The sequence below is a fragment of the Sarcophilus harrisii genome, chromosome 2 (assembly GCF_902635505.1).
Source record: "Sarcophilus harrisii chromosome 2, mSarHar1.11, whole genome shotgun sequence".
Taxonomy (NCBI): domain Eukaryota; kingdom Metazoa; phylum Chordata; class Mammalia; order Dasyuromorphia; family Dasyuridae; genus Sarcophilus; species Sarcophilus harrisii.
The window spans coordinates 620,281,378-620,308,885 of record NC_045427.1 but is presented as its reverse complement, the minus strand read 5'-3'; the positions used below and the strand labels follow the sequence as shown (position 1 = coordinate 620,308,885).

At 37.8% G+C, this 27,508-nt stretch overlaps 1 protein-coding gene across 6 annotated transcripts in view; it reads left to right on the top strand.

Moving 5' to 3' along the window:
* The first annotated feature begins 5,926 nt into the window (after positions 1 to 5,926).
* BBS4 (Bardet-Biedl syndrome 4) overlaps positions 5,927 to 27,508 on the top strand; it is a 59,673-nt gene continuing 38,091 nt past the window's right edge. For 4 of the 6 annotated variants that reach the window (XM_031956666.1, XM_031956665.1, XM_031956664.1 and 1 more), the window contains exons 1-3: positions 5,927 to 6,026; positions 12,443 to 12,494; positions 18,745 to 18,949. In XM_031956666.1, coding sequence (XP_031812526.1) covers positions 6,003 to 6,026; positions 12,443 to 12,494; positions 18,745 to 18,949 — 281 coding nt within the window. In that variant the 5' untranslated portion in view covers positions 5,927 to 6,002. The remainder of the gene's footprint in view (positions 6,027 to 12,442; positions 12,495 to 18,744; positions 18,950 to 27,508) is intronic. The other 2 variants (XM_012544748.3, XM_023499679.2) reach the window with 2 other exon arrangements.

The window sequence follows — 27,508 nt, the reverse complement described above, 5'->3', positions numbered from 1 at the left end:
TCAGAGTAACCCTTGTCCATTTGTTGCGGATGAATCAGCCTGCAGCAACTTGGAGCAAGACCAGAAATGGACCATTCGCTTGTTCTTTCGTACAACAAAAAATTGGGAGGAGAAAAGTTAAAAATGCAACAGCATTCGCAACAATTGGTAGTGTATGTGGGCTCAAATTATGGTCATTTTAAAACTTCAGGCCACCTGCCTTGTACTCTTTAAATTAAATTAAATTAAAAGTTCAGGCACTGCTTCCTAGGATGAGTTGAGATTACAAAGGCAAAGAATTGACATACTTCTGGAGATTTCATTAACATATAACCAAAATGCCCCTAGGCAGAAAGCTTCCTTCCTATAGATTTTGCATTTCCAGTATACCATCTTGTAATGATTTCTGTAAGTGTGGTAACAGTGGCTTTTCCCCTGCACATTTGCTAGGATTACAAGCTCCATTCACTCTGGCTTTTCCCTAGGAAAAAAATTTTTTTTTAGACAAGGAGTAGCTATGAGGTGCCTGTTTAACTTAGATATATAGGGAACCCATAGTGGAGTGAACAACTTCACAAAAAAAGTGTACTCTTCATTTGTAAGCACTTTCAATGGTTGAATCTTTGAATCGTGAAGCTTAAAAAAATTTTGATTTCTTTGGTATGGATACTTCTTTGCCAACGTAGGCCCCAACTCTGCAGTGCTTCAGTAAATGGTTTGTTAACTGAGGCCAGTAACCTCTTGGCCAAACTTCAGATGATGAGTCTTGTCCTTGGCAACTAATTCTGAACATCTATGGCCCAAATGACTTTCAGGTTTGGTAAGACTTGAGGTGTAAACCCCTGGAGGCTACAGAAGTGACATTCAGAGTCTGGTGTGAAGGGAATATTTGGCAATTATATTTCTCTTTCATTTTAGGGTTTGACTTTCTCCTTTGATTTGGATGATTGTGTTAGAGATTCTCTTCTTTCTCCAGAGAACTCTCCTTCAGAAGGATATTCTTCAAAAATCTGTATGGTCATTTCATTAGTATTCCAACAAATGCCAAACCACATTTCAGAGGGAAAGGAGAAACTGAAAACCAAATACCAACTTTATTCTTATATTAGCTGCCTGACAATTAGCTTCTCTTTTCTGCCAGGGTTACTGAAGAGAAGTAAAATGGCTCTTATTTTAGATGGCCCCTCTGTTCATTTGTGTTTGTTTCTAAGATAGTGGTCCTCAACTTTTGGGGACATGAGGACTCCTTTTTAATCAAAATCTTATGGACCCCTAGAGAAGTTTTGGAGTACTATGTTTGAGAATATTTATGAGGACAAGCTATTCAGTGATAAGGATAGGGATTGTGAATTCATCAGTATAGGGAATTTCCCAGAAGAAAAAAACTGCATTTACCAACAATTTGAGTGGACATCTCCTCATTACTTAGAACACTGAGAAGTTAACTGATTTATCCAGCATCAACTTAAGTCAGGTGTTGGAGGTGAAGCTTGAACCTTGGTCAAGCTCTGAGCCCTGATATCTGCCATGATATATTACTTCTTGTGCATTCAGGAACATAAAACTAGATTTTATTAAATGTGTGTCATTTTGTTAGTAGGTCTGCAGAGCCAAATTTGTTTGCTTACTGTAGTTATTTACTCTGTGAGTTTTTGGACCATCTATAATACTTCCATGAGCCACAGATGGGAAACTGCTGCTCCAGAATGAGGAAGCTCTGTCAAAAAAAACAGCCAATGAAAATCCCAAAGATTTCTTCACACAAGTGTCTATGGACCTCTAAACAAATTGGGGTACTCCAACCACATTAAAATATTTGTGTACCAACTAGTATCAAATAAGGTGTTGACAGTTTGAAACCTAGAAGGAGGTAACATTATACTTCCAAGTAGAATGAAATGAAGGATGTATTTGCTGAAGAAAATAATTCCAAATTCAAGTTCCTAGGGTGCAATTCTGAAGATGTCTGGAGCAATATAAATTTTTTTACAATAATAAAAGCCCTGCAGGGCTCATTCTCTTTATTGAAGTGGCCTTTGAGAGAGTTCACCTTGTACTTAGGACTCAGAAGATAAGAAAGGATTTGTAGATAAGAGAGAAATCTACCTGAATGCTACTTGCTTTTAGGAAACTGCCTTACTCTGGAAGCTGTTGGTACCAGATTGAAAACTGGTGTCCTTTCCCAACAATTCTCCAGAAATGGATTTTTGGAGATATTTGTATGTGCAAAGGGGGTGACCCTGATGATTACCAAAGAATTTGCTTTAAAATGTGCACATTAGTGTTCTTTATATACATCAAGGAATTTTATCCTATCTTGAATAACTTTTTTTTTTTTTTTTTTTTTGCATTACATTCTCTTTTCTTAAGAATTCTACAAAATTGGATGAAAAGTGGATTGATACTGGAGAGTCAGTCTTTTGTTCAATGAAAAATTTGAAATTTGGTTCCAGAAAACTTTTGATTTCTTATCAGAGTGGCACTATAGCGAGATGGACATCACACTTTAGGAGCTGAGAATCTAAAGATAATATTGAGACTAAACTGAACCTGACAGCAAGTATCACAAACAGCTCCCATCTTTCACACCACTCCCATCCCTTTAGAAGTTGGAAAGTCACCCTGAGGTACGAAATTTTTAAAGTACTTCCTATAAGTCCATATCAATCTCACTAATACCATTTAAAATGCTTCACATGCTCAAATTGGCACTATATAGCTTTCTATTATTTAGGATTTTAATTCTGAAGACCTAAGGCATCATGATTTGCAGTTCGTTTGTACTATGAGAATTTTGCCATATAAAAAAACAGTTTTTGCATTGGTGGGCAACTTGAAATTGCCGAAGACATTGTAGTTTCCCAAATGAAGCCCAGCCTTCAGCAGCCTTTTTTGCCTGCTGAATTCTAGGCCCAGTTCTAGTCTGAGCACATCACAGGTGCATGATAACGGGCTAATGCCACAACTGAACGTTACTGGAAATGACCAGCATGGCTAGGAAAGATGAGCTAGTCCTGTAGTGAAAATGAGAGATGGACAGTCCAAAGGATCCATGAGTAGCCTTGAAATAGTTAAAGATGAGAAATGTCAATGCATCTTGGATCCATGAAAGATCACATGAACATAAGTTGTATGGGTAGAGGGAAAGCACCCATATATGGAAAGAAACAAGCATTTATTAAACACCTACTATGTTCCAGGTACTGTGCTTTGTGAATATCTCACTTGATCCTCACAACAACCCTGGGAGGTAAATCTCTTGGGAGGCTATTAGTATCCTCATTTTACCAGTTGTGGCCCAGGGCTGTAGAGAAATCTTGACTGGAAACCCATTGCTTCTGTGGAATGTACACATTGCATTTTATGCAATATTCCATATCTGTAGCCCTCCATCTCCCCAAAGGAACAAGAGAAGGTACCTCAGGTGCCAAATGCACCTCTTCAAGTAAAGCTTTCCTCTTCTATATACAATTTCTAAATAGGCAAATCTGACTATTTTTACTGACCTCTCTACAACATCTAATGTTAGTGATCCGTGTCTCTTCCTGAATTTCTCTTTTCTCTAGATTTTCCCACATAATACTCCAGGATTTCTTCCAACTTGCCGTTCTCCTGTTTCCTCTGCTTATTCATCACTCATATATCTTGTTTCCTAATCTGGGCGACTCTAAAGCTTTGTGCTGGGCTTTCTCTCCCTTCTCCCTTCTTTCTCTTATTGATTGAGCCAACCACAGACTTTTAAGCATGTTTCAGAAAACTCGGGGATAACCCAGGCAGCTTTCTCACATAAACTGCAACATACAGGACAAGATGAACATTGACATCTGGCTATGTATTGCCATAGTCTGGGTTGATTTCAAAAATTTGTCCCTTTAAAGAACTGCCAAATTTTATTTCCCAAGTTAACATCAGTTCAAGACTATTTAAAAATTTAAAAATGTGACCACATTCATAAAAGTCTACTCTTGGAAATGTAGTCATGGAGTAGTAGCTCCTGCTCCTGCCCCCAAGGGAGAGAGCTCCCAACCCTGCTCTAGGAAAGGGTCATTTCTCCTGTGTCCTCATGCTGCAAAGAGACACCAGGACCCATGAGAACAGACTTGACTCCAGCCATTTATGAGAAACAATATTAAATCAACCAATGTATTTTGTAGCATAATTTGTTAAAAACATATTTAATCAAAGCCACTAATTCCTTTGCTACTAGAGAGAGAACCCACAATAAGAATCCACAATCATTCATGACCTCCTAGTTTCTCTATTTAGAAGTAATTTCTCACGGTTTTGAAGGAGGGAACTGCAGATGTGGCAGTTAATGAGTGCTGCCAGAGAGAGATGAGAGAGAGAATGAGGGAAGAGAGAGAAGAAAGGAGAGAATGAGAGGAGACAGACAAGGGTAGGTTTTTGCTATTTTCCAGCTTCTTAAGTATGCATTTGTTACTTAATAAAGAAAAGGTCCACTGCCAACATGGATCCTTGGGTCTAGACACCAACTCATTTGAGAATGCCAGGATATATGTAAGTATGTGTGTGTATAAGGACAAGATAGGGATAAAAGTTGATAGTCCAAAGATTTCCCACCTGAAGCTCCAATGCTCATGGTTGTGTGGGTCTCCTCCTTGTGTTGTCACGAACCTGAACTGTTCATTACTATCCTTCAAAGGATTTTCTTTAAAGGACCCAATATACCTCATTTTTTTTTTTTTCAATATACCTCACTGAGCTTCAGTTTCCTCATTATAAAAGAGATAATATTGTCTACTTAATAAAGTTCTTGCAACTATCAAATGTAAAATACTTTGCAAATTTCAAAGTATGAATTAAAAGTCAGGGATATCTATTCAAGAGAGGAAAGTAGGAGATCGGGGGCAGGGCGAGTGCATGTGCGACAACAGGTTCAAAGGCAGCTCAGGTTGACATAGAAATTCACTGATTCTTTACACTGAAACATCACATGCCAGATTCCAGAACATGAAAAAACAAGCCACGTTTCTAACAAAATTCCCCGCAAACTTTTCCCAACAGTCCCACCCCCTGCCCGCCTCTTATCCCCCACCACGTTCCCGCCACCGAATTGGGTGAATGAAAAGCCACTGATTCTTTTCTTTTTCTTTTTTCCCCAATCCAGCAAAGACAACTCTCTCCGGCGCGCTCAGACACAGCTCTAGGCTCTGTGAGCATTACAGACGAGCCGAGGCAGTGACGCATGCAGTAGGGGCACACTTATGGCAGCGTTTGGATCCGTGCCACGCACGGGCGCTTGTGCTGGACGGGCTGCCACGGTTCCCTCGCTCACCAGCTCTAGCTGGGCTGATCTTCAGATACAGACACGGACACGATCCGAGCAGGTCCCATTCAGGACACTTCCGGGTTCCCTCTTCTAATTTTCTGCCACGTTAGATGAGGAAAACACCTCAAAGCTCCGAGAGACCGAGCCCAGCCCCTTCTCTCTGCCAGGCAGAGCCTCCCCCGCCCTGCACCGCACCTGCCTGCTTCCGGCGCCCGCTGGGGACCTCTCCTCCTCGCGCCTCGCGCCTCCGCACGGCGGTCCCGGCGCTCGGGACGCAGCCATAAAGCCCCTCCCCCAGCAGCCCGGCGGCCCCTCCTACACCCGACCTTCCCAGAGGTCCGCGTTGGAGACGTTTGCGCCGCGTACACATCTCCCCATAGTCACGGAAACATGCATATATGCATTCATTCATACGCACACGTGTATGCATTTGTCCACACGTGTGTCCGTGCGCATGCGCGCGCGCATCACCCTCCGTACCACCCAAGCGCTACCGCCTATCGCCCGATGCTACTTTCTCTCTGCCTTTTAAGCCGCTGGGTGGATCCCCTGAGCCGCTAGAGGGCGATGGAGCTTCCGTGCACGAAAGTAAGTACCTTCTAGCCAAACATCCGCTTTCTCTATTGTCCACTTCCCTTGCTCCTTTTCTTTTCCAAGGGTCAGGAAGAGTTTCCGGGTTCGCTCGTCGCCTTGGAAACGAGGTTTTTCCGGTGGCTTCAGGGGAGGGGCCAAGATGGCCGAGGAGAAGCCGTCTACGGTGAGAGAGTTTGGGGTTTGAAGGGCCCGGAATGGATTCCCCACTCCCCCAGTCCTCGAGTCGCAGCCTTGGGGCGGGGGAGGAGGGCGGGGGCGTGGCGGAAACTGGGTTTCCTCCTCCCCCGGCGGGATCTCAGAGATCTCCCAGCGTCTCCGGGGTTCAGCGGATCTCTTTGCGAGAAGAGAAGGCCGCGGCGAAATAGGGCTGGCGCCCCCCGGCGGGCAAGGGCGAGAGAGGAGAGATCCGGGAAGGGGGAGGGGCCTGAATGTTCCTTATTAATCTTTTTATCCGGCGTTTAGCCCAGGGCCTGCATGCAGCAGGTGCCTAATTAATGCTGCGCCGCTGAAGGAAGCCCTTTGCTTGACTGGTACCTCGGGCAGAGGGAAGGGAAGAGGTGTTCCCCGCCCCCGCCCCCCCAGGAAGGAGGGAGGGGCGGGGAGAGAAAGAGACCCTTGGGGGGGGGGGTGTCCTCAGGGGAGGGGTCCGGTCCGAGCTTGTTCCCCAGATCCTGTGATTCTGCGAAGTCGCTAAGCCCACGTGTGCCTCAGTTTCCCTTTCTGTAACGAGGCACAGGTGCGGCTGTCTCAGACAAGGAAATCAAGACATCTCGCAGCCCGCCCAGTGTCTGTCTATAGGTGTCAGAGGCAGGATTCAGACCTTCCGTGGGTTCCTCAAAATGGTCTCTTGCAGATTTTCTTCCATCTCTCAGAGCTTTGATATATTTTCATTATCTAATGGGCCAGAAAATAGATTCCTGAATTCTCTTAGGAAAACTCAGGACCTAGACCACAAAAGGCCGAGTACATAGAGCTAGAGTTTCTGTCTTGGCTCTTCTTTCCATGCTCAATACCAGGACCGAAGGGTAGGCTCTGAAAAGGAATTGGTTATAACCTGGTTGTCATAGACCTCGACCTCCTCTCCTTTTCCAGCAGGGATAAATTTCAAAGCTAAAAGTGAAATATTTTTATGCAGGCATATATATATGTATACATATATATATATGCCTGCATAAAAAAATATATATACATACATATATTTATTTATATATACATATATCTGCCTGCATAAAAATATATATTTATCATATATATGTGTATATATATATATATACATATATTTATTTATATATATACATATATCTGCCTGCATAAAAATATATATTTATCATATATATGTATATATATATACATATATATATTTATTTATATATATACATATATCTGCCTACATAAAATATATATTTATCATATATATGTATATATATATACATACATATATTTATTTATATATATACATATATCTGCCTGCATAAAAATATATATTTATCATATATATGTATATATATATACATACATATATTTATTTATATATATACATATATCTGCCTGCATAAAAATATATATTTATCATATATATGTATATATATATATACATATATATATTTATTTATATATATATACATATATATAGCCATAAATGCAACTTAAATTTTTTATAATGGTGAATATTTTTAGTGTTGTATGTGGGAACATTCTTCAGCTACAATTTTATAAATGTATTTTGTTTTAATTGAACATAATTCACTTATTGGTAAATTGATAAGTTCATCATTTTCGTTTCTTTTATTTAACTTTAATAACCAGTTTTCTGTCATAGAAAAATTAATATCAAAGTCTCTGCCTTAAAATACACGTTTTTTTCTTTTCAAAATGAAAACTACATCAAGCAGTCACCATACTTATTTTTTTCCACCTAAGATCAAAAGAGTTTTTCTTCACAGCATGTTTGTTAAATGTCTGCGTGTTTCTCACAAAATCTCAGTAGAGATTCTTCAAAATATTTTTTAGTAAAAAAATGGAATAAGTGATTGAATTCAAAGCCACCATAATTCAAATCTACACATTATATATCAAGTAAACTGCTCTTCATCCAATAGTTTGAAGACTAGAAAGAAAAAGTGGAAACCAAGTTTAAATAAATAAAACTAGCCCTTTCACTCAAAAGAGTTTATACGAGGAAAAACTAAAGTGGATGAATATTATTTCTCATCTAGACTGATAATTCATTTGGATGAGCAAATTATGTAGCCTGTGTGTCATAGGCAGATAGTGCAGATAGTCAACGAGCTAGGCCCAAATTAAATAGGAAATGACAAGCAGGCTGTATTCTTTTTTGAAAGGTAATTTTCCTGAGCTTAGGCTCCTCCCTGAAGCTTTTTGTGGGATAACAGGACCATAGGTTGAGAGTTGGCAGGGATTTTAGAAGCCCTCAAGTCTAACCTCCTTGCTCTATAGATGAGAAAGCTGAAGCTTCCCAGATAGGAGACGTGCTCACGCTCACACAGCAAATGTTAGATGCAGGATTTGAATCCAGATTTTCCTTACTATTGCCACAGCAATACCTTTTCTGTCTCCTGATTAAGTCAATTTTCCTTCAGGCACTCTTCATTTCTGACCCTCCTGGTTGGTCTCCCCACTTCCAAGAACTCCACTCTGTTTAGTCCTTCACATGGGGGGAGAGGGTTTGACCTTCCCTAAGTACAGATGACTGTCACTCCCTTTCCCAATAAATGCCAGAGGATAAAGGAGAAACTCCTCTGTTACTTTTTAAAAATCCTTTATATCTAGTCCCGTCTAGCTCTGCTGTGTGTTATTCTGAGAACCAGACAAAAAGAGTTTCTCTTTGTGCCTCACATGGGACATCCTCCTGTCTTGGCATTGGTTATGCCCCCATACATGGAATGTCCTTCCTCGATGAGACCTCAGAGTCCCTCTCTTCAAGATTAGTTCAAAAGCAAAACTTTCCTGATTCTCCCCCAATGACTAGATGGAGGAGAACTCCACAATATGAACTACATTCTATATATTCTCTTTATGGTTATTCTGTACATATTTATTTATACTTTTCTTCCCTATTACAATATAAGCTCAGGGCAGCTAAATGGCACAATGGAGCATTGGCCCTGAAGTCAGGAGAACCTGACTTCAAATTTGGCCTCAGACCCTTAACACTTTCTGGGCAAGTCACTTAACTCCAATTCCTTGTTCTTCTCCTCTCCCTCCTCCCCCCCCCACCCCCCAACTCCCTCTCCTAAAATCTAAGCAGGTGGGGATTGCTTTCTTCATTGGATCTGTATCCCCAGAATCTGAATAGGTCCTGGCACAGGGTAGGCCCTGAGAGTGACTTACTGATAGATTGAGGCAGACTCCCCATTTTTCTGTTGAGGAAAGCAGTATGTCTGTGAGTCATGACTGAAGTCCGGCATCCCCCAGTGACAAAGGAGAAGCAGGTGCCCTGCATGAGCAGATCACAGCACTTTATTAAAAAAGAAAAAAAAAAGAAGAATTAGGCTGAAGGAGGCTTAAAGTGGGTCATAAAAAAAAAAAAAAGATGCTGGAATGAGCTGGGCTGATGCTGGGGGGAAGCCCTCTGATCTTTTCACAGCAGGAGGTGGGCTTCACAAAGCCCCTTCACCTGGTGGACCTTTTTTGTGAACCCAATCCATGAAAGCTTCATAGTTATTAGCATTCTGGATATTTTTTAAGCTTTTTTTTTCACTTCTGTAAGGATTGATCAGATAATTCAATATGTTAATGGTAGATTTAGACAACCAGGTATCAGAATGAATGGAGAGCTGGGCTCAGAGGTAGGAAGAGCCAAGTTCAGCTCCTGCCTCAGACATGACTAGCAGCATGAAGGCCAGCCTGGTACCTCTGAATAGCACCTAGTCCCAAGGATTGTTATAAAGATCAAATAAGATAATAATCTGAATGTTAGCCTGTGTTATATTCCTTGGCATTTGGGGTTTGAACTTGTAAGAACAAATCCCTTGTCTATTCCTTCCCAATAACTACGTGTTTCAAATGAGGAGTAATTTAGTTCACTCTACATTCATTGTATAGTGAATACATACATGGTACTTTTAGATTTCTTTTCCAGCAAAGATTGAGGAGTCAGAGGAATACTGCATTAGGAAAGAGAAAAGGAAGGGAATAAGCATTGATTAGCACTTACTGTGGATCAGGTTCTGTGCTAATCTTTTATAAATATTACCTCATTTGTTTTGGTTAATATTTCAAATCATTGAGTCTTACTGTTAATATCATTTGATCTCTATTAAAGGGAATTGGGGTTTTTATTATATATTCCTTTAGTTGATGTCATTAACTTAAGTTTTTGGTGGTTAAATCATCTATTATGAGTCTCTAGGCAAGGTAAATCCTTTTTTTTAACCCAATCACACAGTGCTCTACTCTTTGTACATAGCATCTTATTCCATTTGTTTTGTTCTTTGGAAATTAGGTCTGGAAATCACACACTTTTATTGCTAATACACCTTTTGAGCTAAAAGATAGCTTGGCATAATGAGTAGAGAGTAAAGGTCTGGGCCAGGACGACTTGAGTTGAGACCCCTCTCTTGTGACCCTGCACAGGTCATTTTATTTCTCAGTCCTCTGAGCAGCTCATAATACTAAAAACTGCAGAAGGTGGTACTGGCCGGTGCATCCTCACCTTCGAGTTCCTCCCACCAAGGAAGTCTCAACTTGTTGAGTCACCATAAGGATAGAAAGGAGAGAGAATAGTCATACCATTCTAAAACTCTGAAGGGTCGGGTCTAGGATTTCACTAGTGTCCGTGCTCTCTTTAGTGATTCATATGGCAACGCATGCCATCCCTACCCATCCTCTGTGAACCTTCTCAGAGCCTAGATTGAAAGAAAGTTCACTCAGAGGGAATCTGGTCCCTCCTTGTGAATTTACATAAGAGAAAACAAAAGTTCAAGGCTTTCTTGTATCTCCTTGTCTTGTCCAAGGTCACACCAGTAATAAATCTCAAGAGTCAGACTTTGAATCATTTATTCTAGTTCTTGTCCATGCCTATGTTTATGCAATTTGTGTGCTTAAGACAGAATTAGAATTCAAGCTTTGTGATTCTAGGTCTTTCTATTGAACCACATTGTCCCTTACCATCATTGTAAGTTTCAAAGAAGATAGCTACTGGAGATTGTAGAGAGGGATTATGGCAAGACATAGTAGATAGCTTTAGGTTTAGGATATAGATCACCCCCAATTCTTAAGAGTTTTTATTTTGGTGGATTTGATCACAGTCTGTTTCCAGGGAGGCAGTTTCATCTTTTTCATTCACTGTGACATTATAATGTCATAGTTAGCTTTGTAATAAAAAGACAGTAATTCACTAAAGTTCTCCTTTTCTTCATATTTTAGAAGTAATCATTATAAAAGTACAGCAAGAAATGTATATTTTCCAAAAGAACATATCCTCATACTGTTTCCTCTTGCCTTCAGCTATGTGCAATAATACTTTAGAAGCATCAAAAAGTAATTGAATTACATGCATAGTCAGCTTTAGAATATAATATGCTATCTCCATTTCACTAGTTATAAAATATACTTACTTTGAATAGCTTGGTACCCAGCATGCTACAGTTGAATTTACAGAGCTTGCAGGTGAGTGTTATATGCATAAATCTTATTTCTTTAAAACATTTTTCCCTTTTTTTTAATTAAAAAAAAAAACAACAAAATATTTTGTAGGCCAGTGGGTTTTTTTCATTTTATATTTTATCTATTTTTTCCTTTTTTTTAGATAATACAGTATATTTTTTCTTATTTCTATAAATAAGTCACATTGGGAGAATAAAATCAGAACAAAAGGGAAAAACTACAAAAAAAAAAAAAGGTGAAAATAGTATGCTACAATCTGCATTCAATCTCCATAGTTCTCTCCCTGGATGCAGATGGCATTTTCCAGCCAGTTTATTTGAATTGTCTTGGATCATTGAATTGCTAAGAAGAGCCAAGATCTATCTTAGTTGATCATTACACAATCTTGCTGTTTCTGTGTACATTTTTCTGGTTCTGCTTGTTTTGCTCAACATCAGTTCATGTCGATCTTTTCAAGCTTTTTTAAAATCAGCCTGTTCATCATTTTTTATAGAACAATAATATTCCATTACATTTATGTACCATAGTTTATTCAGCTGTTCCCCAACTGATGGGCATCGATTCATTCTCCAATTCTTGCCACCACAAACGAGCTGCTATAAACGTTTTTGCACAAATGGGTCCTTTTCCCTCTTTTATAATCTCTTTGGGGGATACAAGCCAATGTTTTTTAATGTACTCCGTATAGTTACTTGATGAAACTTAATGGACTTGAAACTTGTGTAATTGTTGTTTTCCAGTCTACACTGGACTTCAAATCACTGTTTAACCTGTTGGTTCTATAGTACCCCAAAAGTACCACTTAGAAACACTTTCTGTCTAATTAAAGCGGTAAGTAAGCAGTTTGTGAGAACCTACTTCCTGGTCATTCTTAGAGACCCATCAGACTTATCTTTGTAGCTTCTGCCCATCATAATGTATGGTACCTGAACATGGCATTTTCTCTTTCAGACAGCTCAGTTTCCTGGGACAATAGAATCTCAAAAACCTCGCTTGAGAAAAGGTCTGTTTGTAATCTTTGTGTATTTGGATATTGTTCTTTGTTCCATTGAATGCCACTGCACAAGTCTTTCTTTGGTTCTTTGGTGGACACCTGGCTTTGGGGACTCTGGAACACTAACCTGCCATGTCCCACTTTAGATTTCAGGGACATGTTTTAATCCGCAGTATTCTCTAATGTTATCCTGGAGTTTACTCTGAGTAGTAATTCTTTGAGTATTACAGCACAGCTGACCAGTGCTGAGACTTCTCAGACTAGAGACATGGATTGCCAGTCACACAAGAGCAAGGAAATGAGCAGTTCTGCATTTTATTACACCAATCTCAAGTGGGAGCCCCAAGCCACAGCTTCTTTTAGTCAGAGATGCTCCACTAGTGGAATGAGGAAAGTATTGGCAGTGGCTTTATGACAACTTTTTGTATATTCTTATGCAAGGCTCTGTGGGAATGAAACTTGTAACAGCTTCCTGTTTATGGGAATAGGATTTATTTCACCTTATGTTATGACAGGTTTGTGTTTGCTATATTGGAGTTTCTGAACCAAGCTGGGGGCCACCAATATTTGGCATCTCCTTTTCTACATGTGACAAACTTTTTTCAAGTGCTTAGAGCATACGTGGCTACAATCTGCCCAGAATAATTTTTTGTGCACCTATAAACTTTTTCTATAAATAAACTGATTTTCTACAAATTGAGTATGGATAAACGTTTCTAAATAAACATAATAAAAGCTAAAATTACAAATTAAAGTGGGTTGCATCTATGCGTTTAAAAAAAAAACACAACTTACATGATGTTCCCTTCATGAATTCCCCACCTGCTGTCTAAATCTTTCCAAGTGACTGAGGAAAAAATGAAATCAAATCCTCCAGCCCAGACATTGTTCTTAGTTCCCCACCTCTCTCATCTGCCTTGCACAAAGTTAGAGCTTAATAAATGCTTATTGACCGACTGACTACACAGTGAGAAGGGCCGTGTGTATTTGTCCTTTTTTCTTTTGGGTCATTATTGATCTTTAAACTTCATTAGAATTCAGCTGTCTTTCACTGTTGCTTTTGTTTAGAATATAGTCATGGTGTATTTTTTTTCCTGGTTTGGCATACAGAATGTTCGATTTTGCAAAATAATTTCATAATTTCAATAACCTGTGAAATTCTAATATCAGGTGTTTGGAACATCTTTAGGTGCTCAACAGAAGTGAATTATCTAATAATTGGAATTTTTCTTTTTAAAAACAAAAACCTTGATTGTTTTTGCAAACAGAATTTTTCTGACATTATTATTTAAACAGATTTTATGAAGTTTGAGAATGTAAGAAATTTAAGATTGAGAGGTAGAGTTGGTGGGGTTCCACTCAGTCAGTCAATCAGTAAGCTTTTAAGTGCTTACACTATGTCCAAAGCATTGTGTTAAACCTGGGGATACAAAAAAAAGCAATAGACTCTGCCCTCAAGGAACTCACAATCTAGCATCCTGTGCTGCCTTTAATTAAACAAAGTGACCAAATATATCTCTTAACATAACAGAGTTAGTGTCCACGGCTTAAAATTAGGAGCTTGGATTAAAAATGTAAGGGACATTTTTCCTGGTGACACAAAATCACTGTGTTGTGATGTCATTGAAAGTACCCCGGATGTGAAGGCAAAAGATTGACATTTGTCCCTTAGCTCTGAGTTGGGTCCCCTGGGGTAAACATTTTACCTTCTCTGAGACTGGGTTCCTAAATCCATAGAATGGGGATAATGAAATCTGGCCTACCCTCTTCTAGGATTGCTCTGATGATCAAGTGAGATAATGGATGTGAAGAGGCTTTTGTGAAATAGTAAATAAGATTATAATTTTAATACTGTCGGTGAAAAGAGCCAGCACTTGGAGTGGAAAGCCTGGGTTCAAAGCTGGCAGCTCTGGCTGTGTTACTGTGGGCCAGTCCTTGGGCCTGTCTGAGCTTTGACTGTGTTATATTTGGCAACTTTCCAGAATCCAAAAACTGCCAGGGAAACAAGCCGCAGGGGATATTGAGGTCTGTAGGACATTTATAGGGCCCCAGACTGCTCTCCTTTTTTACTTCTTATATCATCGTCTTTTTAGCGCTTTTCTGAATGCTCTCTCTGTTGTTAGGCTTTCTGATCTGCAGTGAGGAAGCAAATCAGATACTCAAGCTTGTTAGAATCATACTAAAAGGAAAGTAAATTACCTGTGGTTAGAGGATTGGGGGGCTTTCTCCCAAGTCCCATGTGGATCCCCTTTGAGGCGTGGGCTTTGTGGCCTTTGGGCTTGCTCCTTGGTTCAGGACTTCAATTCTTCATAGCTGTGAGTACTGGAAAACTGCAGAGTTGCCCTCAGATAGCACCATTCATTGAACTGGGGAAAAGAAGTCAGAAGGGAGAGCAATTACCTTCTCCCTTTCCAGGCCTTTTGTCACAACTTGTCAGAGGCAGAATTAGCAACTGAACGGCCCACTTGGGTATGTATGGTAAGATTTGGTAACTATCCCAGGAGCCAGAACACTAGCTACTTAAGTTTTCCTCACCCTGCTCAGAGATCTCTCATTATTCCTTCTCTGTTGCTAGGAACACATCTCTTTTTAGACTGCTGAGTAACAGAGCTCAAAGCAGTCTAAATTTCTCTGGTTTGCTGATAATTAAATATTTTGGTTAAAAGGACTAATAGCTTCCTTTGGGAGATCCTATTTATATCGACAAAGAACTTAATCAAGCTAGATAGGTGACTAGGTCAGTAAGTACTTGAGATTAATACTCATCACAGAACACTTAAGAAGATTTGGTTGTATAAGGCTAGAGAAACACTCAATAATGTAGCAGCTGTTCTACCTGGAGCTTAAATGGGATCATTGAGGACAAAAAATACTGTAGGCATCCACTAATAAGTGTAACTTCAGGCACTGTGTTATAAAAGAGAATTGATTAGAAACTTAGCTAATTCCTGGCTTCTGGCTAGAAAGCTAGGTAGGAATTGATCTTTTTTGAGCAAGGCTTGTGATTCCAGATAAGTTGTGAAGGCCTTTAAGCAGCAACAGAAGAGTTTGTATTTGATCTTAGAGGAAAAGTTTTTCTCTCTATTATTTGTGTGTGTGTGTGTGTGTGTGTGTGTGTGTGTGTGTTTTAGAAATGTCTCTTTGGCAACAGTGCAGAGGGTAACTTGGAAGATAAGAGATGAAATGGAGGTTAATTAGGATGTGATTGTTAAGAGACCAGGGAAGAAGTGAATAGAACACTGTGTGTGAATAGAGAAAAAGGGCTAGGTGCAAGAGACTTTATGTGGTAGACATAAGCCTTCACAAAAACCTTCTCGGCCTAAATTCTCTCATTCCTCATTTACCCCAGCTGGATTCCTCACTGTCACCGATGCTTTTTCTGTCTTTCACCACCATATCTTTATGGCCAAGTTCTCTCAATGATACTTTTACATCAGTTCTTTTCTTTGGACCTTTCACACTGCCACCACCCTAGTTCAGGCCTTCATCTCCATATATCTAGGCTATTACAAAAGTCTCCTAAATGCTCTCTATTGCCGTTCTTTCTCCTCAGTCCTTCAAGTTTAGTTGTACTTTTTAGACATAATTTTACCCTCTTTCATACTCAAGTTCTGTCCAAACCAAATTATTTGTCATTAGCCACTGCAAGTATTTGCACATCACTGCCAATCTCCATACCTGGAAGAGACTTTTCCTATTTCTCAGCCTATGGAAATTTCTTCTTTAAGGCCCAGTTTGGGTACTACCTCCTTCCTAAATGTTTCAGTGATCTCTTTACCTAAAAGTGACCTTTACTTCTCAAATCTCCCACTCTGACCTCCTTTTACCAATCACCTAAAATAGTCTAAGCTGTTTGCTAACCCTTTGTATAATTTCATTCATGTACACTTTTGAGTATAACCCTCCCCACTGTTGTATTGTGATTACCTTCCGACTGACCTCCTTGGCTTGTGTTTATCCTCTCATCCTTACCACATATATCAAAGTAATCTTCCTGAAGTAAGCACAACTGTTTCCAGCAGTGTCTCGTTCCCAAAAGCCTTCAATATTTCTCTCTTGCCTAGAGCACATGTTCTTAAATTTTCATGTCCTGGGCTCCTCTGGCATTAGATAAAAAAGGCTGGGGATCCTTTTCATTGTAATATTTTTAGTGCATAAAATAAAGTAATACAAGATTACCAAAAACCCCAACAATTTTATGATTATCAAAACTAAAAAAAGAAAAAGAACAAAACAGGTTGCCAGTCCCTAGTTTTAGATACTTTGTCCTAAAAGATAAAATATAAACTCCCTATTTCGGGCATTTTACAATCTGGCTTCAAAGTTGAAACCATTAGTAGCTAAGTGAAAAATAAAAAAAGATCCCAATCATTAATAATTAGAGAAATGTAAATTAAATCAGTTCTGAGATTCTACTTCACACCTATCAGATTAGCCAACTTGACCTAGAAAAACAGGTAAATTAATATATTGTTGAAGTTCTTATTTGGCCTAGACATTAGTTATTAAATTATAACTAAACTTTGATTCAGCAATACCACTGCTAGGATTACATCCCAAAGAGATCAAAGAAAGAAAAAGTACCTCTGTGAACAAAAATATTTATAATAGATCTTTTAGTGTTTGCAAAAAACTAGAAATCAGGGGGGTACTTATCAGTTGGGTAATGGCTGAAACAGATCAATGGAAGGGAATATTATTGTACTATAACAGAATTTTAAAGAAATGACTTTGAAAGACTTAAGAAATTGATTAACTCAGTGACCAACTATGATTCCAGAGAATCCATGATGAAGCATGCTACCCACCTCCTGACAGAGAGGAGATATGATATTTAGAGTGAAGATCTAGACATGTTCTTTGAACAAAGTTATATTATGGGAGTGGCCAGTGAAAGAATTTTTTTTTCACTTGACTTCATATTTGTAATAAGGTTTATTTATTGTTGTTTATTTTATTTTAATAGAAAAGGGAGTAGGTGACAAGAAGAGAAAATTGATTTTTTTTTTTAATTTAAAATTTAACAAAGTTGGCTTCAACCTATCCTTCAGCTTTATTTTCACCATTTGCCATTCAACATTATGATCAACTGGATTATTAGTTTACTTGATCTTGTCTTGTTATCTTCCATCTCTCTGCTTTTCTACAACTCATTTTTACCATGCTGCCTCCTCAGCTCTGCCTGTTTCAAATCCTCTCATAGTCAGAGGGCTAGCTTGGATGATTAGTTTTTTGTTTTTGTTTTTTTAATGGAAGTACAATGCTGGCTCCCAAGGGATCTCACATCCATGTCAAACTTCAGCCTCTAAGTGCCTGATGGGGCAAAGGGCCTGTTCTTTAGGGAGCTTTTTCAGCTTCAACTCCCAGTGCTCGCCTATGTAATTGGGGGAATAGAAACTGGTGTAAGAATCTCTGTAGTTTATAAGGGCTATGTCATACTGATAGCTCACATTTCTATAAGGGTTTTAACATTTAGAAAAATCTCACAATAACCCAGGAGTCTGGTAAGCATTATTTCCTTTTTACATATCAACTAATTGAAATTCATATTAAATAAATTGCCCACAGTAAGTATGAGAGCCAAGATCAAGGCCAAGCCATATGGCTCTTAAATCCAGTGTGCTTTTTACTGTACACACGGAACTTCATACATGTAGCCTATTTTAACATCATCTCCCCCAAATCTTCTGTCCCTTCCCACAGTTGATTGTGGGGAAATGGTATTTGCCCAAGATTATTGATGGACTTGGGTGATTTGATTAAACTCACCCAAAGGTTTGCGAAAGCTTCTAGTTTGTGTGCTTCTAACCAAATGTGAAATGTCCTTTTGAGTAGAAACTCTCCTCTAGATGTCAAAGGAGAAGGATGTCAAGATTTATTGTCATCCTAGCTGAAGTGAAAGTTTGTGAAGTTGCCAGAAGCAGGTGGATAACGGTAGCTGCTGCTGTTGCTGGAGTTTGTGTGTGTATCCGAGAGAGAGTGTATGTGCTTGCACATGCATGCATACATATTGTGTCCCTCTATATATGTATACATGTATGCATTCTGTGTGTGTGTGTCTGTCTCTGTCTAGAGGTAGAAAGGTCTTCACTAAGATACAGTCCCCAAAGGCCCTGTATCATTACATAGTTGAGGTACTGTAGGGAGGGCTGTATCTTTTGTCAGGTAAGGAAAATTCCTAAGATGTTTTTTCTTGGGATGAAAACTTTGCTAATAAGAGAAAGGTTTTTTCCTTTTGTGTTTTTCTGACCAAAAGAAGATGGTTTAGCTGAAAAAAGGCCATATGTGGGGCTCTTACAAGATCTAAAAGGAAATGCAGAAGGAGCCAGGCCAGAACAAATCGTGGGAGCAGTAGGGGCCACTGTAGAAGAAGCCTCCCTACCTAGGACAGCTGCAGAAAGCAATACCCTTGACCAGTCGATGATAACTACGTACAGAGAGGATCTCTTCTCATATTTGGAACTGTAAGTGACTGGGGATTGAAATAGATCTTTGGGATTAATGGTTACTCATTCACAGAGCTCTAATTAGAACAGGGCAACTGGGGATTTATTCCAGAGCATTGAAATTTTATAATGCTCTGGCAGCACTCAGTGGTCCTTCCTCAGGTATAAACAACTGAGCTTAGCACTTAGTGAGTAAAAAATTAATTTAAATAAGAATCTAAGCTCATAAATTTACACCAACCTGATATACCCACTTCAACTTTAAAAAGTTGATTTGATGATTTTATGCTCTATGTTCTAGGTACAAAGTTTGTTAGTTGCAAGTATGCTTTAATGTGTTCCCAATTTTTTAAAAAACATACCACCAAGCCTTTTTTTTTTATTAATATTTCAAACTATGTCTCAGTTTCCTTTGCTGGTTCATCATCCATATTTATATCTTCTAATTGGGTGTTCCCCAAGGGTGTCATAGGCCCATTTCTATTCTCTCACCATCCTTACTGATTTCATCAGCTCCTCTGGGTTTAATTATCCCAATGCAGATGATTCCCAGATCTATATAACTAGCCCTGATATTCTCAATTCTGCAACCTTAGGTAGATTTCAAATAAGATACTCCATAAGCATTCCAGACCAAACAGCAATCTATATTCCAAATTGAACTTTCTCTCTTCTTGTGGCAGGTGGGGTGAGATTCACAGACTTTATGTCCTTCCTACCTCTTCTCTGTCCCTTAGCCCACATAACTGATCAGTTGCCAAATCTTGTTGTTTATACCTCCTAGAACATGTCCTCTGTCTGTCTCTATCTTAACTAACTTGGCCATCATCCTAGTTCAGAGTCTCATTGCCTCTGGACTGGACTATTGCAACTGCCTATTCATTTTCCTGTCTGGAATCCTTTCCTTTTCTAATCCACCCTCCACACAGCTGCTGAAGCAATTTCCTCCAGTGAACATCTGACTCCCTGTTTCCTCAGTGATCAATTATGAGCTCTTCTGTCTATCTTTTAGAGCCCTTCATAGTCTAGATCCAGTCTGCTTTTCCAGTGAGTGTTATCTCTCTCCCTTCCTACACTTGATGATCCAGCTGAATTGGCTTTTTTGTTATTTTCCTACATGACCCACCTAGGCCTGGATGCTTACTCTCCCCCATTCTTGGAATGTTCTGCTTCTTCATTACTATCTCTTCAAAGTCCCAGTGGCAGCCTTCTTTATGAAGCCTGGCCTCGTTCTGTCCCAAATGCTGGATGTTTATCTTGTTATATAGACTTATTTATGTATATGTTGTCTACCCACTGAATATAAGCTTCTTGAGAGCAGGGCCTTGATTTTTGTCTCTATCTCTATCATTCCCACCAGCCCTAGTGCATTGTAAGTGCTTAATAAGTACTGGTTGATTAATAAATAAATTCTTATTGCTTGAAATTGAAGTCAGTCTCTAACAGTGATTATCTGGAGGTTTTCTAGCTAGTGGCATTAGAGGCTTAAGAGTTCAGAGAAATAATAAAAAACCTGAATGTGCAACTGAGGTCTTTCTGGTATGGGAGTCTCATGACACAAAGATTATCTCCGAAAGCTTTAGGTCTCACTGAGATAGAGCTATATGTTTCTTGTCCTTTAAACATGTTCCTCATTCCTGTCTGAGTACCCTTGTGCTCTTTTTCTTTGGTGTCTAGAATAGCCTATCCTTTTCTCCTTGCCTACATGATTCTGCCCACCTCAGACCACTTTTTCTGTGAAGCTTTCTTGCCTATCCCAGCTTCAGAGGCTTTAGGACAAGCATCTCACACTCTCCAAAATTTTAATAGTACTCATTATCTATTACCCAGCCACTTGGCACTTAGCCTAAACAACCTTACTTTTTTCTCTTTTCCCATTCACTCTTCCTATGGGCAAGGACCATATATGAGCATAATATGCATATGCCCTTTGGTATCTCCTTTGCTAGAATAGACACTCAAATATTTGTTTATTTAAATCTTATGTTTATTTATATAAACATATCAGTATGGAACAAGCCAAGTTAATTATATTTGTGCAGTAATGATCATGTATTTTGTGGTACAAACACGTAACATGAAATCAAACCCTTTAGAAATTGAAAAGAAAAGCTTAGACGTGAGATGAGCTTGTGGGTGTTACAGGGATGCCTGTCTTATTCTGAGATTTTGGGGGGTATTAGTGAACGTGACATCTCACTAAAGGAGATGAAAAATATGATTTTAGTGCCCATTAGACATGATGGATTTCTTTTTTTATTATTAAAGCTTTTTATTTACAAGACATTTGCATAGGTTAATTTTTCAACATTGACCCTTGCAAAACCGTCTGTTCCAGCTTTTCCCCTCCTTCTCCCCTCCCTAGATGGCAGATAGTCCAATACATGTTAAATATGTTAAAGTATATGTTAAATCCAATATATGTATACTTATTTATACAGTTGTCGATGGATTTTTTTTTCTTCAATTCACAAATGTTATTTTATTTTATTTTTTATTATAGCTTTTTATTTACAAGATATATGCATGGGTAATTTTTCAGCATTGATAATTGAAAAAACCTTTTGTTCCAATTTTTCCCCTCCTTCTTCCCACCCCCTCCCCCAGATGGCAGGTTGACCAATACATGTAAAATATGTTAAAGTATAAGTTAAATACAATATATGTATACATGTCCACACATTTATTTTGCTGTACAAAAAGAATCAGACTTTGAAATAGTCTACAATTAACCTGTGAAGGAAATCAAAAATGCAGGCGGACAAAAATAGAAGGATTGGGAATTCTGTGTAGTGGTTCACACTCATTTCCTAGAGTTCTTTCACTGGGTGTAGCTGGTTCAACTCATTACTGCTCTGTTGGAACTGATTTGGTTCATCACATTGTTGAAGGAGGGCCACGTCTATCGATGGAAAGAAATGAATCAAAGATTGCTTTGGACTTCATGTTGGAATTGGTTGTTGAAGGGAAAGAATTGGTTGTTGAATTCTTTCCCTTCCCTTGATTTGCTGGCAGAGCTATCCCATGACTGCCTCATCATGAATAACTTAAAGGTTGAGATTAAACGATCTTTTGTACAGACAATTCAAAGGGGATATTAGAAACATTCCATGGATGTTCTGTATAAAACAGAAAGGAATTGGAAATGAAGCTTGAAACTTTTAATCTAATGGTACAAACAGAAGCAAGTGAAAGGAAGTAACAGTGACAAAAAAAAAAAAAGCAAATTCCTCTTAGTCATAGAACTATTATTCCGGCAGGAAATGATGCATAAGGAGTTAAAACCCAGCATCTGTCCTCTGCCCTACAAAGGGATTGCTGATTCCATTTGTTGTTGGATCAAAATCTCTACTTTTTCCTATGTTGTTTCTTTTTTCAAGCTAAGTGGTAATAGAAGAAAAATTACTGTTAATTGAAGCATCATGGAATTGTTTTCAGGCTAGAATACTCTTATTATCATGATAGGATTTTAATGTCCTATCATTTCATAATTTGAAATGAATTCTTTCTGAAATGCTTTTCTTATTTTGAATTGAAATTTTTGCATTCACTTTTTCCTGATTTCTTTTCCCTAAATTTTCTAACAGATTACTTACAGAAAATGATTTAATGCTATGGAAAATTAAAGGGTTTTAATTTTTTCCCCCCACTTATCATAGGGTACTTAATTCTATTTGTCATTTATTACAAAAATGTAATAAACAAAAGGCACTTAGGACTCTTGGTTAAAAACAGGATTTTATAAAGTGAGAGGGTTGAACTAGATTATCTTTTAAGTCCCATCCAATTATAAAATCTTATGATCAAGTATTTTTAAGGCAATGTTTTCTTATTTTAATGAAAAGTTAAGGGATAAGTCATAATGAAGTTTCAGATATTTTTGACAATTTTTCTATGCTGTTCTAAAAAGTTGAAAAATAGTGATTTGCTTTTCTTGGTTTTTATAGAAGAGGTTGACAAACATCTGGGAGTGTTTTTGTAGTACAGACAAAAAGTAGTCTGAAAAAAGGTTAGAATAACTTTATCTGAGAAAAATCCCTAAGCTAAAAGAGTTGAGGAAATCATAGTTGAAAACTCCAGTCTTTAAGTCGAGAGCTTTCCTACCATTGTTCTGTTTCATGTTAAAGTTTATTTAATTCTGGTTTCCAACAAATAAAGAATCATGTGAGTCTTAGCCCAATTTATATTAGTTAGCTTCTTCAAAAAAATCATATTTTTGTTGATATCTTTTGTTTTTATGTCAGCCTTATTTCCAAATTATATCCCTGGCCCTATTCTTACCTAGAGAACCATCTTTTATAACAAAGATTAAAAAAATAAAAAAGTCTGTCCAGCAAAACTCATTAACATGTAAATCATATTGCAAATTCAGTATTTTATACCTATATTTCCTCATGTTGCAAAGAAGAGTCAAGATATATTTTCTCTTGATCATTATAATTAAAGCATTCAGTTCTGAGATCAGATTTTTGTGTTTTGGTCCTTTCCATTTACATTGATATACTCAGTTTTATTTTTCTGATTTTCATTCATTACTCTGTATTGGTTCATATAAATCTAATCATCTTTCTCTGAATTCTTCATGTCTGTTGTTTCTTACCATGCAGTATTCTGTTATATTCTGGTACCACAATTTATTTAGCTACTTTTCCAAAGTGATGCATACTGATTCTCTACTCTCACAAGAAAGAGAGCTACTGCAGACCTCAAGGAGCCATTGGATGTTTCTTTCTATCTTTGTTGTTTTTGAGGGATACACATTGAATCAATTTCCTCCATTTGCTTTGTAGTTAGCTTTATTTAAAGTTACCTCAGCTGCTTGGACTAGGATGAAAATTGCCGATTTAGGGTTCTTAAAATGCTTGAGGCTCCTTTTCCTAATAGAGTTTGGTGATGATGGCTGAAGGAGAACAAGATTTTTTTTCAACTTCAACTTTTCAACTTTCAGTGTTCACCGCATTCTTGATTACCCTGACCCAGTGGGGTACAAGTGTGTCTGCACAGGTGAATGCCAGGCAGGCAAACCTCAGGGAAGTGCTCTTTCACCTTTTTCCTCCAGAGATTAAACAGGCTCCAAGGTAGGCCCTGTGGTGCAAGCACAGCATTGCCTAAGCAACAGGCCACTCAGTACTAGAATCCAAGAGCTCCCTAGAGTCCTTTACCAGCCTCTGCTGGTGCCTGGTTCATCCCTTCCCATGAAGGGGAGAGCCCCTTTGGTAAGGATTGTGCTGTCCAGACCATTTTATATGTTTTTCTAACTAGTTCAAGAACAAAAAGCAGTATTTTTTCTGAAATTATTGGTAAATATGTCATTGTTGTGTCTCAGTGGTTAAGTAGACATAAGTAGGACATTTAACGGAATATGACTTATTTAGAGAAAAATCAGTAGGATTCCAAGATAAATATCAGATACAAAACAAACGAGAACACATTTTAAATGAGAAATAACATGGTACTATAAGCAGTAAATTTTGACATTCCAATAAATTATGAGCTAAAGGCACAAAGAAAATAATAAATTTATAATTGAGATTTCTTTTTTACTTAATCCATGCCAATGGAGGACAGAAAGAAGAGAATAAAAAAGTAGTCTCTTTTTGCCATGTATGGCATACATAGGTATCTAAAGTAAATGTATGAAAAATTTCTAACAGCAGCTGAGATACCATATTACAGATAAGGAAACTTGAACTCAGGTGTAGTGTAGTGTAATGTAGTTTATCCATCTACTGTACCTATTGTCTGCCAAGCCAGATCACTTTGAACCCTGATTCTGTTTTCCAAGCTTTCCAGCTGTTTATCTGCTAACTTGAAAAATGTACTCCCTTATATTTAAATGCACCCGGTATTTTCAAATTAACATCTATTAATTTCTCAAAACAGTTTTAAAGTCAACTTTGAACTTGGAGTGAAATTCCATCTGCAAAAAAAAACTACATAAAAACAATAAGAAAATTATTTATGTGATTATATTAGCTTTTACACAAGTATGCCAAGTAAAATGTCAGAAAAATGCCAGTGTAGTGTACTTAATATTGTAACTTTTATTTATACCTAGAAGATAATTAGAAAGATTGTCTCCAAGAAGTAGTTCTGTGAAATATACTGTAAAATTCCTAAGAATATTCACAGATAAGATTTTTCTAGTAGGATCGGTCCAATTAAAAATGACTGAACAGCAGGTTTTAATCATATAAGTCTGAATGTGTTATTTAAAATGTATTTTCTGATTGCATATTCAAATCTTTTGCCATTATCCCCACTTATATAGACTAGTATATATACAAGTACAAAAGGGAATATAGGACTGTGGAAGGATCAGGAGTCTTGGAGGTTAGACTGATTGCTTCACCAAGTTGTTTCCCTTTTCTGGGCCTTAGTTTTCTTATCTATAAAATGAAAAACTTGAAATAGAAGGTCTTTGTAGTCTTTCTGGCTCTCTTATTATGTATGTTGGAAAAAAAAAGTTTACCCAAATGTAAATGTGTCTGCCTTCATTAAACATCTCAGAAGAGCAGAATTTCTGAAATGATAATTTGCTTTTTGGTTGGACCCATTCCCAAAGAGCTGGAAGGCCTCATGAGCATTCAGTAGTTTCCAATGTATTCACATTTTATCCTATCATGTTCCAATTGGTTTGAAGACTTTGGTATTTTATTTCCTGTCTGCCAGTGTCAACACTTGGCCAACTGTAATAATAGGAAGAAAAAAGAAAAATGATTTACTTGAAAAATATATATTTAGGATAGGCAAAATTTGACAGTTTTTTAGAGCAATAGAGAGACAATGCTTATAAATTGGCAATGATACATTGTGAATAATAACTTACATCTAAGAAAAAAGATCTCAGTTTAAAGACTGTATAACCTATATAATGAAAAACTATAGCTCCAAAAAAAATTATGTGAGGGAGAGATAGCTAGATAGATAATCCAGATGTTCCCCTGGTGTTTGGGAAATATTTAAAAGAACTTTAAAAAGGTCCCTAAGCATTTGAATGTCTTCTCCAGAGGATGGATAGAAAGGCATGGGCAGGAATCGTACAAATTGACAAAGTGTGGGGGAATTGTGATCCAAACAGAGATCAGATTAATCACATTGTCAGTGGGAATATTTAAGGATTATTCTTTGTTCTAAAACCATTTTTATAAGCCACTCTCAGTTCTTCCCTATGTGATACCGGCAATGTCACTTAACCCTCAGAGCCTTCAATTATTTGGACAAATGGAAATCATAAAATGGGACTGGCACCATGGAGAGCTCAAATGAGATATGAACATGTATAGAATGTTTTGTAAACGTTATTGATGACTTTTGATTTGTAGATACAAATGTGTATAGTAATCTAGACAATTATTCTAGAACCTTAGGCTCACCAGTGTAGAGCTGATGGGAGCCATGGGGGCCAGCTCCTTGAACCTCCTCATTTTAAAAATAAAACTGACAGGGAGATTGAGTGATTATTGCTGGATCACTCAATAAACTTCAGAGGCAGATTTTTCTTTTAAATTTATTGTATTTTTAAAAAAACAATAAAAAAGAAAAACAGAAAAGGAATACAAAATAAAAGAGATGTTGTCATGCGTCCAACAGAACATCAGGGAGGATTCAACATAAAACAATGAATTACCAGTTCAAGAATGTATATTAGAAGAAATTATATTCCTGAGTGTCCATCTTTTCTTGTAAATTGTTCTTTTGTTCTCTGCTGTGTACTTTTTTTACTTTTTTTTTTTCCTCCCCTTTGATTTCTCCTTACTCCCAAGCTGGCTGTAATAAAGAAAAGATATATTTATGGATATACATATGTAGTTATATACATACACATACATAACACACCTCCCACACATATCTTTCCTATCCCTACTCTTTGCTTTAATTCTGCTCTTTAACTTGCCTTGCTATTACTTAACCTTCCCTTACTCATAGATTCTTCCTTTGTCTTCTTCCCTCATCCTTTGCTTCCCCATTTGCCCATCCCTCTCCCCTTATATCTTTATAGATTTTGGAGGGTGCTACACCCTTCATGGTATATATGTCATCTTGCTTATTTAATCCATTCTTGATGTGAGTAGATTTTCAGAATTGCAAGCATTCCTTCCCCCTCTAATGTCTCTGTATTCTTCCTCTGCACCTCATTTGTATAACATAACTATTTTTACCTTAACTCTGCCTCAATCTTTCTTTTGAACTATGCTATTATTGATATCAATCTTAAACATATGGTATACATTTCCCATTTAAAAAACAAACAATTTGTCCATGTTGAGTTTCCTTGAAATTGATTTTTGATATTGGCTCTTATAGGTTAAATTTTCTATTAAGTTTGGGTTTGGTTGATTGAAAGTCCCGAAAATCTGCAAGTTTACTAAATGATCATTTTTTTTCTCATCCAACTTTATAGATAATTTTGCTAGGTATGATATTTTTGGCTACAGGCCTACTACTTTGATTATCAATAGATATGATTCCAGCATGTGTGGTCTTTTATTGTGGCTGCTAGGTTCTATACAATTCTCATTGTAGCTTCGGTGTATTTAAATTGTTTTTTCTTGTTTCTTGTAAAATTTTCTCTTT